Source organism: Pseudorca crassidens, chromosome 3 (genome assembly GCF_039906515.1).
Source record: "Pseudorca crassidens isolate mPseCra1 chromosome 3, mPseCra1.hap1, whole genome shotgun sequence".
NCBI classification, from domain to species: domain Eukaryota; kingdom Metazoa; phylum Chordata; class Mammalia; order Artiodactyla; family Delphinidae; genus Pseudorca; species Pseudorca crassidens.
The window spans coordinates 62,764,235-62,777,206 of record NC_090298.1 but is presented as its reverse complement, the minus strand read 5'-3'; the positions used below and the strand labels follow the sequence as shown (position 1 = coordinate 62,777,206).

Here is a 12,972-nt window from a genome sequence, read left to right as displayed (position 1 = left end):
TCTGACACCAACTGACTATCCAACAATTCAATTCAATTCTGCTGCTAACTCCCAGAGTTAGTGCAGACCCCACTAGTTAAGGACTCAGTCCCATAAAACTGTCCTCACTTCAGATGCCAATTTCAGATGTCCTCACTTCCAGGGATCACCTGTAATTCTGACTGAATGGTCACACATTTGGAGGTTCCTGCAACCCCATCCTCAGGTTTGATAATTCAGTAGAATAATCACAGAACTCAGGAAAACCCTACTTACTTTTACCTATTTATTCTATAGAATACAACTCAGGAACATCCAAATGGAAGGGATGCATAGAGCAAGGTATGGGAGGGAGGGGTCTGGTGCAGAGCTTCCATGCCCTCTCTGGTGCACCATTTTCCTAGTGCATCAATGGGTTCACCAACCCAAAGGCTCTTTGAACACTGTTGTTTAGGAGTTTTTGTGAAAGTTTCATTACACAGGCACAATTGATTAAATCATTGACCATTGGTGATTGAACTTATGGTGACCAGCCCCTATTCTGAAGCTATCTAGTTCCCCTGCCCCCTTCCATGGAGCTATCTGTTAGCATACAAAATTATATAAATTCCAAAGGTTTTAGGAGCTCTGTGCCAGGAACTGGGGACAAACACCAAATATTTATTTATTTTTATTGTACCACAGCATCCTTGTCAAAATCAATTCATCATATATGTATAGATTTATTCCTAGACTCTCAACTTTATTCCATTGATCTATATGCCTATCCTTATGCCAGTACCATGCTGTCTTGATTACTGTAGCTTTGCAGTAAGTTCTGAAACTGGGAAGTGTGAATCCTCCAACTTTGTTCTTTTTCAGTATTGTTTTGGCTATTCTGGGCTTCTTAAATTTTTGTGTAAAATTTAGGACCAGCTTGTCAATTTTTTCAAAGAAGCCGCCTAGGATTTTGGTAGGGATTGCCTTGAATCTGTAGATCAACTTGGGGAGTATTGTCATCCTAATATTGAGTCTTCCAATTCATGAACAAAGGATGTCTTTCCATTTGTTTAGGACTTTTAATTAAAATTTCTCTCAATAATGATTTGTAGTTATCAGAGTGTAAGTTTTGTACTTCTTTTGCTAAATTTATTCTTAAACATTTTATTCTTTTTGATTCTGCAATTAGCTTAATCACTGAATTATTTAGTCAACACATATTTGCAGATCATTGCTCTTTATCTGTGAACAAGAGCAGACAGTATTCCTGCCCTCATGATATTTATATTTTAATAGAACACCTGTCACTAAGGAAATTAGGAAGTTGCTTTCTTTAGAACACTAGTTACTTATCACCTAGAAATTGTATCTACTTGTATGGGGCTGATGTTGGACTCCTGCTTTGATTGCTCTGGGTAATTTTCCCAGGTTGTAGATGTCGCGAGGTAAATGGGGAAGATAACAGGTCGGGGCAGACAAAGTGCCACACTCTCTCTGACCAATTTGGCCTGACCCCCAAAGGTCGCCTTGTTATTTAAAAGTTGGGATTGCTAAGATATTTCTTATGTAACATGGTGGATTCCTCACATCGGCTACCCCTCCCAATTTATATCAGTGATCCATCCCATGGTTCTGAAGGCCAGTGACTTCCATATCTGGCTGAGCACCAGGGCTTGTTAAAAAGCAGAATCCCAACTTTGTGGTTAGTCACTTACACGTGTTTCATCCTCCTTTGCATCTTATCTGTGAAATTCTTATTAGTTATCACTAGAATCCATGAAAGGTGTGTGGAATTGGAAAACCAACAAGCAAACAGATTCCCAGACACCTCTCCTATTGATTCTGATTCAGTGGTCTGGAGAGGGGCCCAGGGATCAGCATTTCAGCATTGTCTGTTATTCTAGTCCAACCAGTCGAGAGAATAGGTATTTGCAAACTGTCTACATATATGCCAGTGCTCATTTACCTTACTCACAGAATACCCTCAGTCAAAGCTGTTTCACTTTTATACCAAATCTAATAAGTTCTTCTGCTTCTAGGTGACTAACACAATGCTCCCCAAATGTTTAATGAGTTGGATTGAATTGAATCTAGTTATCCTGGCTTACAACAGATTATAAACAGCAAATTTAAAGAGAGGAGAGACAGTTTCACAGTTATCATAAAAAAGCATACACACGGGCTTCCCTGGTGGTGCAGTGGTTGAGAGTCCGCCTGCCGATGCAGGGGACACGGGTTCGTGCCCCGGTCCGGGAAGATCCCACATGCCGTGGAGCGGCTGGGCCCATGAGCCATGGCCGCTGGGCCTGCGCGTCCGGAGCCTGTGCTCCGCAAAGGGAGAGGCCACAACAGTGAGAGGCCCGCATACCGCAAAAAAAAAAAAAAAAAAAAAAAAAGCATACACAAACACTCAAACAGCATAGCAGCTGGGCCATGTAGAAGAAGTAGGTTCTACAGATTAATGCTAGACCTAGAAGAAGAGCCTCACTCTTCTTTCCTTTTCAAGTTCCCTTTCACTTCCACTTCACACGTTACTTCCTTATGAAAATCTTATCCATTGGGCAGAGGCATACTCTGTTGTTGGTTATACAAGGACCCATAGCCACCATGTACTGCTTGCCTACTATGTGCTTTTAAAGGCCATGTCAATTAATTCTCCACCAGCACCATAACGTGTGCACATGTGGAGACTAAAGCTCAGGGTGGTTACACAGCTTGCCCAAGGTCACACAGCTGGTAGTGGCAGAGCAAAAATCCTACCTAGATCCCTCTTACTCTATGCTTTCACACTTTCAACCACTACACCAGGGGCTCTCAATAGATGTTTCATAGCATTCAGTTGTATGGGATTTTACATATAACTTAATAATGATTATAGAGCTGACGTTTGTAGAAATTTACTTTTTAAAAATAGATTTGATTCAGTATTATCCTCAAATAACAGCACTCTGCCCCATTTATTGGAAAGAACATGATGGTGTAGCAGTGAGACCACAGGAAACCGAAGCACAACCCTCCCTATGCCCAAGGAGTCTGCCAAGGATGTAAATTCTGTTGTGTGTGTCTTGGCTGAAAAAAGATTGAGAACCATTGAAGAAGTAAAGTCCAATAACAGGGAGTGTATACTGGGGGCAGAAGACTGAGTTTGTATCCTGAATCTGCACTTTATTGCTGTGTGACCTTATTTAACCCCTGAGTGCAGGCTGGTTTTCTCATTGATAAAATAGAGTTGCTAAAGAATAAATCAGCTGGTACATGTTAGAAGGAAACAGTGCTTGGTAAATGGTAAGTACTCAGTGAATATCAGAAGAACTTTAGTTTCAAGTCTTATAAACAGTATCTCTAGCTCTCAAAAATGGCAAGTGTTGTATATCACACATTGGGACTGTTTAAGTGAATAAACATTTTAAGCATATATTTCACAATTATTTTAAGCATGTATTTAATTTTTTTTTTTTGCTTTCTTGAAACTTAATGAGATTGTTTGTGGGTGATTTGGATGAGCCATGTCTCTTTTTAAAACTATCCAGAGAAGTATAAATTGCTGTCTTTTTATTCTGCTTGAGAAATATCCATATAACAAATATAAGCATTCATTTTTATAAAGTAGAAAAACTGGTATCTTGTTGTAGAAAAAGTTAGTTAACATTTCCAGTCTTTGCTAAGGTCCTCCCATGCTCTTAGAAGCTGCAATGCTGGCCAAGTAGCTGTCCTCTGGGGTGCTGGAATTTCTTGCATTTTGAAGTCTGCTCGTGTAGCTCCTTTTCCTGGTCCTCTACTGGTGACTCCCTGCTCATCCAATTCCTCAGAAGCTTCTCTTGACTTAAACCAAAAACGAACCCACAGTAAAGTCCTTCATCAAGACTTTCCTTTATCCACAAGAATGAATGGATAGGACTGCCCATGGGCGACGTTAAACTGTGATCCCTCCATCTGGTATGAAATTATTTGCCACAGTCATGTTCTTGGTTTTAAAGCATCCTCATGTGGAAATAGAAAACAAGCCAACCCTCCCCACCAAGTGACCCAAATTGCAAAATACAGGAGCCATTGTTTCTTCCTCCTCTTTCCCACAAGTCCTTGGGTGAATGCCTCTTTGTCTGAATGCTTCTTCTACAATAATGGCCCAAGATCCTTGTGCAGAGGTCATTGCTATGGGAACCTGAACTAAACTGAGTCTGAGAAGAGATGGGTGTGCCACTCTACAGTGTACATATTTCTACTGCAAAGTTCCTATTAGTGAGGATAATCATAGCTCAAGAGGGCTGGTAAGGTACCAACCACATCTGCCTGTGTGCTTCCTCTCCTCCGTTTTCCTAAAGCATCCTTACTAGCTAAGAGTCATAGACTATTTTGCAGATATACAGCTCTTGAAACTGTGGAAAGAAACTAGCTATCAAGTCAGGCACATTTAATTTGGATGCCTAAAGATTTTTTTTTTGGAGGAAAAAATATGATAGCATAAAGATTATGTTGATTGTGTGTTCTGAATAGCAATAGCACAGAACACTGTAGCTTTGAGGCCTTGTTAAATATATGGACATGTTTCATTGTTGGAAAACAATATGTGTTAGTAACAGGGTATTTATTTCTGTATTTGAAAGGTATGGCATAATCCATGCTGGTGGGGTAGGGAAATATCTCAGTGACTGGATCCTGCACGGAGAGCCTCCTTTTGATCTGATAGAATTGGATCCCAATCGCTATGGCAAGTGGACAACAACTCAGTACACCGAGGCCAAAGCAAGAGAGTCGTATGGATTCAACAATATTGGTAAAGTGCACATTTACCGTTGTCTATGAAGTGTGTTCAGAATTGACTTACATCACTTCTGACTTTAGAAGCTTTTTATTCTGTGTATCGTGGGGGAATGGTTAGGGAGTCTAAAAAGCATGTACTTCTAAGACACAAAAAGGAATCTATATGAATATATATCTTTAATGTGAGGAATGCATAAGTGATTTTAACTTTTAAATCTACTTTTACTTTACCCTTTGATGATCAATATAAATACAGCTTTGGGTTTTTGTAAAACATAAATTTAATGCATATATATGTAATACATACATATATATTATACATATGTATTATATATATATATATAATATATGCTTCTAGACTTTAAGTGCTGTGTTTTCCATTTTCTGAATCCCTTCAAAATATTTTATAGTTTTGGTTCTATGCTATTCAGAGCACCGATTTTCCTTTTTCAGTTGGTTACCCTAAAGAAGAACGGTTTGCCGGGAGGCCAACTCAGCGAGTCAGTGGGCTTTATAAAACCCTGGAGTCCAAGTGTTCCATGGGGTTCCATGCAGGCTGGGAGCAGCCACACTGGTTCTATCAACCAGGCCAGGACACTGGGTACAGGTAAGTGAGTGACTTCACCTGCCTGTCACTCTCACCGCAGAATGAAATTTGGGGGTGGAATGGAGGGACCCCAGAGAGGTGCCACGTCCCCCTCCCACCCCATCACTCCACCCCATTCCAAAGAGCATTGAGCCTTTTCCCACAAAAATCACTTTTTGTGCAGTGCAGGCCTTAGTTTATCCCACGTGACATTGGTCCACATCTAGGACCCATGTGGCCTCGCGAGACCTACAACCAGCCCAGATGAAGCCTCTGCTTGGCATTTTCCGGTTGCTCAGAGAACCTTCTCCACCCTCTCCAAATCCCCACATGGCTTCAGTTGGCTCCTGAAGGTTTGTCCTGGTTTAGGATGCCTGACCAAGTCACATAGTATGGAAACAGTATGGAAATATGGATTTTCTATTTGTCAAGGAATAGCTCAAAGCAACTGCTTTCTAGTGTGTGTGCATCGAATCATGCAAGTTATATGCACTGCTAGTACATCAGGGGAAAAGGTCATTTACTTACTATTTTAGTTTGAGCTAAAACGTAAAGCACATCACTAAAACAATTCTCTGAATTCCTCTAAAGTTGTTGCCATTATACTTGGATTGCATACCATTGTACTTGGGATTAATAGTGATTATATATTTTTTCTCATGAGAATCCATAAACCAAGAGAAAAGAAAGTTTCCTTTTTACGTTAAGTTCTCCTTTTTCTTTCTCAGCTGTGTTGGGTCTTCATTGCTGCGCATGGGCTTTTCTCTGGTTGCGGCGAGCGGGGGCTACTCTTTGTTGCGGTGTGTGGGCTTCTCATTGCGGTGGCTTCTCTTGTTGCGGAGCACAGGCTCTACACACGCGAGCTTCAGTAGTTGTGGCACGCGAGCTCTAGAGTGCAGGCTCAGTAGTTGTGGCGCACGGGCTTAGTTGCTCCGCGGCATGTGGGATCTTCCCAGACCAGGGATTGGAACCCGTGTCCCCTGCATTGGCAGATGGGTTCTTAACCACTGCACCACCAGGAAGTCCAATTCTCTCTCTCTCTCTCTCTCTTTTTTTTGACCTGTCATTTTGCTTATTTAAACAGGTTTTAATGTCTACTTTAAGATCAGATCTAAAAGGTCCAAAGTATAGTAGAGGGCCAGTTGCTGATTAATGAATTTGGACTCTGTAGTCAGCCAGTGGAGATTACCTGGGGGCAAAATACCGGTTTGGTTTTTCCTAAACGACTCAGATAAATGCCAGATCTGTTCTTCACCTTGTGCTGTTTGGACCTGGCCTATTTCTTCTACTATTTTAATAATTAAACCACTGAAGACTCATTTTGCAGACTTAGCATCCTGCTCTGAAGTTAAAATACCACATTAATAGTCCACTCTGTAAACTAGAAACGACCCTGCATAATGAGTTAGGAGACCTTTGTTCCAGGCCCAGCTCTGTCATTAACTAATGCAAAGACCTTGGAAGTCACTTTGTGCCTTTTCTCTGAAAAATGAAGATGTTGGACCAGATCCTTGCTTACTCCAGGTGGACCAGCATGAAGCCTGTTAGAGTGCAGAATCTAGGGCCCTTCCGCAGACCTGCTGCATCAGAATCGGTATCTTAACAAGTACAAGTGATGTATTTGCATAAATGTTTGAGAAACAACAAACAAGATAGCTCTACCCCTCATATATTCTGGTTTAATTATGCCCCCCAAATTAGTATTTTTAAAATGCTCCCCCCCAGTGATTCTAATATGTAACCAAGGTTGAAAACTACAGGATTGGTTAACTTCTAAGCTCTTTTCCAGATCTGAGAACCCACATGGCCTATCTTATTTTCTACTTAATTAATACTTCATTCACTATGAAATGGGTCAAGGGATAGAGGAGTAACTTAAAAAATCAAGTAGATTCCAATATGTATGTATGATTTGTAGAACAGGTGGCACTTTTCCCCCAAATGAAATTTTCTAGGCAAAGAGGGTGTATTAAAATATCCTTATTCTGTAATTTTTTGAAAATGAATAACTCTTGTTTTATGACAAACATTGTGTTTCAGGCCAAGTTTTCGCCGCACAAACTGGTTTGATCCTGTGGGCTCTGAGTATAAACAGGTTATGCAAAGGGTAGGGGTGATTGACCTGTCACCATTTGGCAAGTTTAACATCAAAGGTCAAGACTCCATTAGATTGTTGGACCATCTCTTTGCAAATGTCATTCCCAAGGTAAATAACCTTATAGGGGTACAAGGTCCAGGATTCTGGCCTACTTAATTCTCTACCTCTTGTTTTCAAAAAAACCAATATGTTATGTCAATTCACCTAATGATTTCTGTATGAACACCAGAACCCTTCAACTAACCAAGGGTATTCTAGCTAATTTTCAAATTTAAATTTTTGTGAAATGAATTATCATCTAAGGACCTTATGACTTTGTTTAGTTGTGTAAATGGGAACCCCCAAATTGGATGAAGTGTAATTTTTATGACAAGTAATTATAATGGTCATTTAAACTGAAAACTTCAAAATTAATGGGTTTAGGTTTACAGATAGTTCACACAATTGATAGAAATGATAGCATTCAGATGTTTTTCATTTTTGACAACCACATTTTTATTTCCATGTGGTGTTAAAAGGACACATAAGATTTTTATTTCATCCTGAGGTAATTTAAAATTCTTTTGTGTAGGTGGGTTTTACAAATATAAGTCACATGTTAACACCAAAAGGTCAAGTATATGCTGAGTTGACAGTTTCTCACCAGTCTCCTGGGGAGTTTCTATTAATAACTGGTTCTGGATCAGAACTTCATGATCTTAGGTAAGTGTACACCTAGTAAGAAAATTTTACGTGGATTGTATATTGACCCAATCTTGCACCGAGGTTTTGTTTGTTTGTTTGTTTGTTTACCAGTAATTGAAAGTACAACTTTAATTCTTAAAATCTTATTGTTTTAAATAAACTCCATGTCTCTTAGAGGAAATTATTTGAAGGGCCCCTATGACCATCCCCCTCCCAAAGGTAGTCCATCCATGGGGTTTACTGGTTTTAATAATATTAACTCCCTTTTGTTAGGCATCACCAATATGTCAAAACCATTATTACACGTTATCTCAATAAATTCTTTTAATAGATATATCTGCAAGGTATGTATTATTCCCAATTTCAGGTGAGGAAAGTGAAGTTTGGGTTAAAGTAACCTGCTCAAGCCAGTCTTGTTGATTCTGATGCCCATGTTTGGTCCACTTTAGTGAACTGCCTCCCTGGTTTTTCTTCTTCCTTTTTCACGCTTTGTGCCACAAAGCTGCATCTAAATCATTGACCTGCCAAGTCAATCCTTCACACGAAGCTTTAGTCTACTATTTAGTCTGCTCTAAAATCTCTAATCTTCAGTATTTCAAAAATACTTGGAATATTGTTGTTTAATAAACATCTTACTCTGACAGATTCTCACTCTAGTTGTAAAATGATGCAAATTATATCCTCCAATCCAAGGTGCATTGGGAGCCATCTTAGTAGCTTAGCTTTGTGTCAGTCCAGATGATCATTTTCTGATAGACTTGTGTAGCTCCAGGGAGTGCTCAATAAATTATAAATGAGCCCTATCCCTGGGTTCCAATAACTCATCAAGACTCAGAAATTGAAACTAGTCTTTAGAGTTTTAATCTTTTCCTTGTCATTGTCAAAGCAAGTATGTGTCTGGTGGCAGGTGCATTATTAACCTTTAGCAGCACAAGCGTGCCTCCTGTGTACAGGTATTAGAGAAAATTTTCCCAAGATTGAATCATCAGTTTAAATGCAATAGGGCTGTCACTATTTAAAAGAATCGTGTGGCAGAGCTTGTTTAAACGGAAGGGTCCTTCCGTACTGTAAAAAATTGCCCACACCTTGAAGTGGGTAGTTTAAAGAGGATCATTTAACATCTCTGGGACTCAGTTTCCTCAACTTTAAAAATGAGGCGATCTATGTGAAATGACGTTCTAGGGACTTTCTGGCAATTCTAGACACAGAGCATTTCTTCCGAGAAATAATCTGTTACCAACATGCATTATTCAAGCAGGATTTAACACGATGTTTATGAATCTCCAATGCAGATGGATTGAAGAAGAGGCTGTCAAAGGTGGATATGATGTTGAAATTAAAAACATAACCGATGAGCTTGGAGTCCTTGGCGTCGCAGGGCCACATGCAAGAAAGGTCCTTCAGAAACTGACCTCTGAAGATCTTAGTGATGATGTTTTCAAGTTTCTTCAGACCAAGTCTTTAAAGGTTTCCAGCATTCCTGTCACTGCTATCAGGATATCTTATACTGGTAAGAATTGGAAAACAACCTAGAATAAGGCTCTAAAATTTAAAAGCAGTTACCAGAAGTGTGTGCACGCATGCACATACACACAGCACGCACACACACACACACACACACACATTCACTTTGGTCATTTTAACTTTGGAGAAAGATTTCTCCTGCCTGACTCTTCTGACAATTTTGTTTATTCACTCCTAGTCTGAGAGAGTCCTTCCACAGATTTCCAATTGTTGTTCCAGGCTCATAGCTAGCTGCCTACCATTTGGAAAGGTAGGTAAGAAAGTGGGAAGAAGATGGCTGTTGGAATAGTTGGAAGGGTTGACGGAATATTCAGGCCAGCTGATTCTGTTTGGGAACATTCAAAATGGTCTCCCATTGATAGAGTCTCCCATAGAGAACATCGTGAATGTATCAGGCACCGCTCTTAAAGCATTACTACTGATCATCTTTCTTTCTGACTCTAAGTGCATTAGGGAAGACTTGCTATGCAGCTAACATTGCACACAGTAGATATTTGGAAACAGGGATGAATGAATGCTCCCCATTGGTGCTCTGGGCTCACTTCTAACTCCCTGTAGTTTCCCTGTCCCTTCACAGAAGACGTACTGGGTGCCCAGGCATTCACTCAATTACGTGTTGCTAACGTTCTGGTGTTTGTCCTGGAGAAGCACCTCACCATCAGCCCTTGACATGAGGAATGAGGCGAACACACAGTATAAAGGCCATAGCTCTTCCCTGGGCTTCCGCTGTCCCTTTTCACCATCCTTCCTCTGCCCAACCTTGGCAAAATGGTGACCAGAATAAAACATAAGCAGAATAAAAAATAAGCAGACTCTTTGTGTTGGGTGTCATTTTCTTTGTTTTTTGCCCACAGCTCTAATGGTGAATGAAATGACCAAATGGGGAAGAAGGGGGGAGTGAGGGGCATTAGAGACTATGGCTATCCCACAGTGAAGACCATTTGAATAACTGTCATCAGTTGCCTTTATCTTTTTTGTTTGTTTGTTTGTTTGTTTGCGGTATGCGGGCCTCTGACTGTTGCTGCGTCTCCCGTTGCGGAGCATAGGCTCCGGACGCGCAGGCTCAGCGGCCGTGGCTCACGGGCCTAGCCGCTCCGTGGCATGTGGGATCTTCCTGGACCGGGGCACGAACCCGTGTCCCCTGCATCGGCAGGCAGACTCTCAACCACTGCGCCACCAGGGAAGCCCAGTTTCCTTTATCTTTAAGCCTTGTGATTTGGGGCCAAGGAGTTGGGGGTTGAGGTGTCTAAACCTTGAACCCCTTTTCTTGATAAACTCTGCCATGCTAATTCCTGACTTAACATTATGAAGCTGAGGTCAAGGGGCAAGAGTAACTCCTGCATCACAGTGTTTCTGTGTCATGAGATGTCCTAGATGCTACCCTCTGTGTGGGGGACAGGATTGGGCACAAAAGCATCTGTGATATGGCAGGCTCCTTTGCAGTGGGGTTTGGTTGCAACCTTTTTCTGAACTGGTCTTTTAAAACTCAAAAATGTCTATATTGCATAAATGGAATCTCTCCATTTATTGATGTGTTTTAGCTAATGCACATTAGACTCAATGATCATCATTCTTACTCTGGTGGGCACTTGTGGGTGTATTTCAGGTGAGCTGGGTTGGGAGCTGTACCACAGACGAGAAGATTCTGCGGCACTTTATGACGTTATCATGAATGCAGGCCAGGAAGAGGGAATTGACAATTTTGGAACCTATGCCATGAATGCCTTAAGACTGGAGAAAGCTTTCAGAGCCTGGGGGTCAGAGGTTTGAAATGCTAGCATCTTTATTAAAATTTTACGTGTACTGTATCTGATTTTTATATAAGGGTTAGTTTTAACTGCATTAACATTGGCTCTGGCTGTAAGAGAAAGTATGTATTATAAGAAAAAAAATTTTTTTTTTGTTTTGCCCATGCTGTGCAGCATGCGAGATCTTAGTTCCCCAGACCAGGGATCAAACCCATGCCCCCTGCAGTGGAAGCGCAGAGCCCTAACCACTGGACCACCTGAGAATTCCCCGAAGTTTTATTTAATTAGGGAAAGAGGTTTTTCTCCTCAATTTCCCAGTTGCAAATTCACTGGAATTATGACATAATGTTTATTCTGCCCTAATTCCTCCTGCTTAGCAGAGAGCCCTGGACATCTGTCTCTGACTGTGTGCGGAGCTGTGGCTATCCCAAGGGAGCCTGCCTACCTCACGGGACTTGAGGACTACCTTTCAAATTCTTCCTTCTCCTCTGTCACATTGCCCATCCTCAGTTCTTTCTTATCCCGCACCTTTTGGGGAAGTAACAGCCAAAGGGGTCTTTCTGAGGGGGGTTGGTGGTTGGTGGTCTGGGATGGGTTGGTCCAGCCCACTCCCACCATTAATAATGGGAACTCAGGGTTTCTATTTGTGTAGTTACACACCATTTTCATAGTCATGATCTCATCTACCTTCTCAACTCTCTCTGAAGGAGGTATTATTGGTGATTCTTGTGCAAGGGGTTGGCAGTTCTACACACAATCCCTGTTCAAAACACAATCACACTAAGAAATAATAAACAACTTGGTCCAGATTACTCTGTTCTCTGTTTTATCTCCAATATGGCAGGCTATTTTTAGACCCCTTAATTTTTTCAGATATGCTAGTTGTTTCCTTGGAAGACGTTAAGGTTTTAGGCCTGGGAGGTGAGATAAGGGACAGTGGTAAAAGATGTACTTACTTCAGGGTAGGGTCTCTTGGGTTCAGATGTATCCTCCACCACATACTAACTGTGTGACCTTAACCCTCTAGAGTCTGTTTACTTCTCTATAAGATAGGGCCAGTCTTTCTCCTCCAGAGTTATTGTCGAGATTAGATAGTCTACAAAGTGCCTAGGATATAACAATAAATTTGAGGGCAGAGTGAGTTTGAAAGTGCAGGCAGTGTCCCTTGGACAGCTAGACCAGGGACAGAAGCAAGTGGACTTTGAGGTGGAGAGGGCAGCCTCCTGGAGCCCCTGAAGGAACAAGGGCCCTGGGGCAAGTCACTGTTTTGCAGGAGAGGTGCTGTGTTATAAGGATTCTCAACCTACAAGCCGGGTGTGGGTGGGGTTCTTAGCGGAGGCTGCTGCAGGGAGAAAAGTAGAGGACGGCTCTGCCTCCACACCACAAGGGATGAAGCAGCTGAAGCAGCCTTTGCGGTCAGGCGTTTCTGCGCCTCCCTGCCTTTTCCCTCGGACCCCTCCTCTGAAATGGTTTTCTCCATCCCCCGTCCCTCCGATTTCCCAGCAGTGCCAGCACGCCCTCTAGTGTTAATACATCAATCAAGCATCTGGGCTTTGTTTTCATTTTTTTCCTGGAATTCTGAAACTTGGAGCAGGTAAAAATTTTAGAGGTGC

At 41.5% G+C, this 12,972-nt stretch overlaps 1 protein-coding gene across 13 annotated transcripts in view; it reads left to right on the top strand.

The window, feature by feature from the left end:
* DMGDH (dimethylglycine dehydrogenase) overlaps positions 1-12,972 on the top strand; it is a 139,963-nt gene that overhangs the window by 94,772 nt on the left and 32,219 nt on the right. For all 13 annotated transcript variants that reach the window (XM_067731084.1, XM_067731081.1, XM_067731089.1 and 10 more), the window contains 6 exons: positions 4,563-4,732; positions 5,173-5,326; positions 7,346-7,511; positions 7,975-8,105; positions 9,380-9,597; positions 11,218-11,375. In XM_067731084.1, coding sequence (XP_067587185.1) covers positions 4,563-4,732; positions 5,173-5,326; positions 7,346-7,511; positions 7,975-8,105; positions 9,380-9,597; positions 11,218-11,375 — 997 coding nt within the window. The remainder of the gene's footprint in view (positions 1-4,562; positions 4,733-5,172; positions 5,327-7,345; positions 7,512-7,974; positions 8,106-9,379; positions 9,598-11,217; positions 11,376-12,972) is intronic.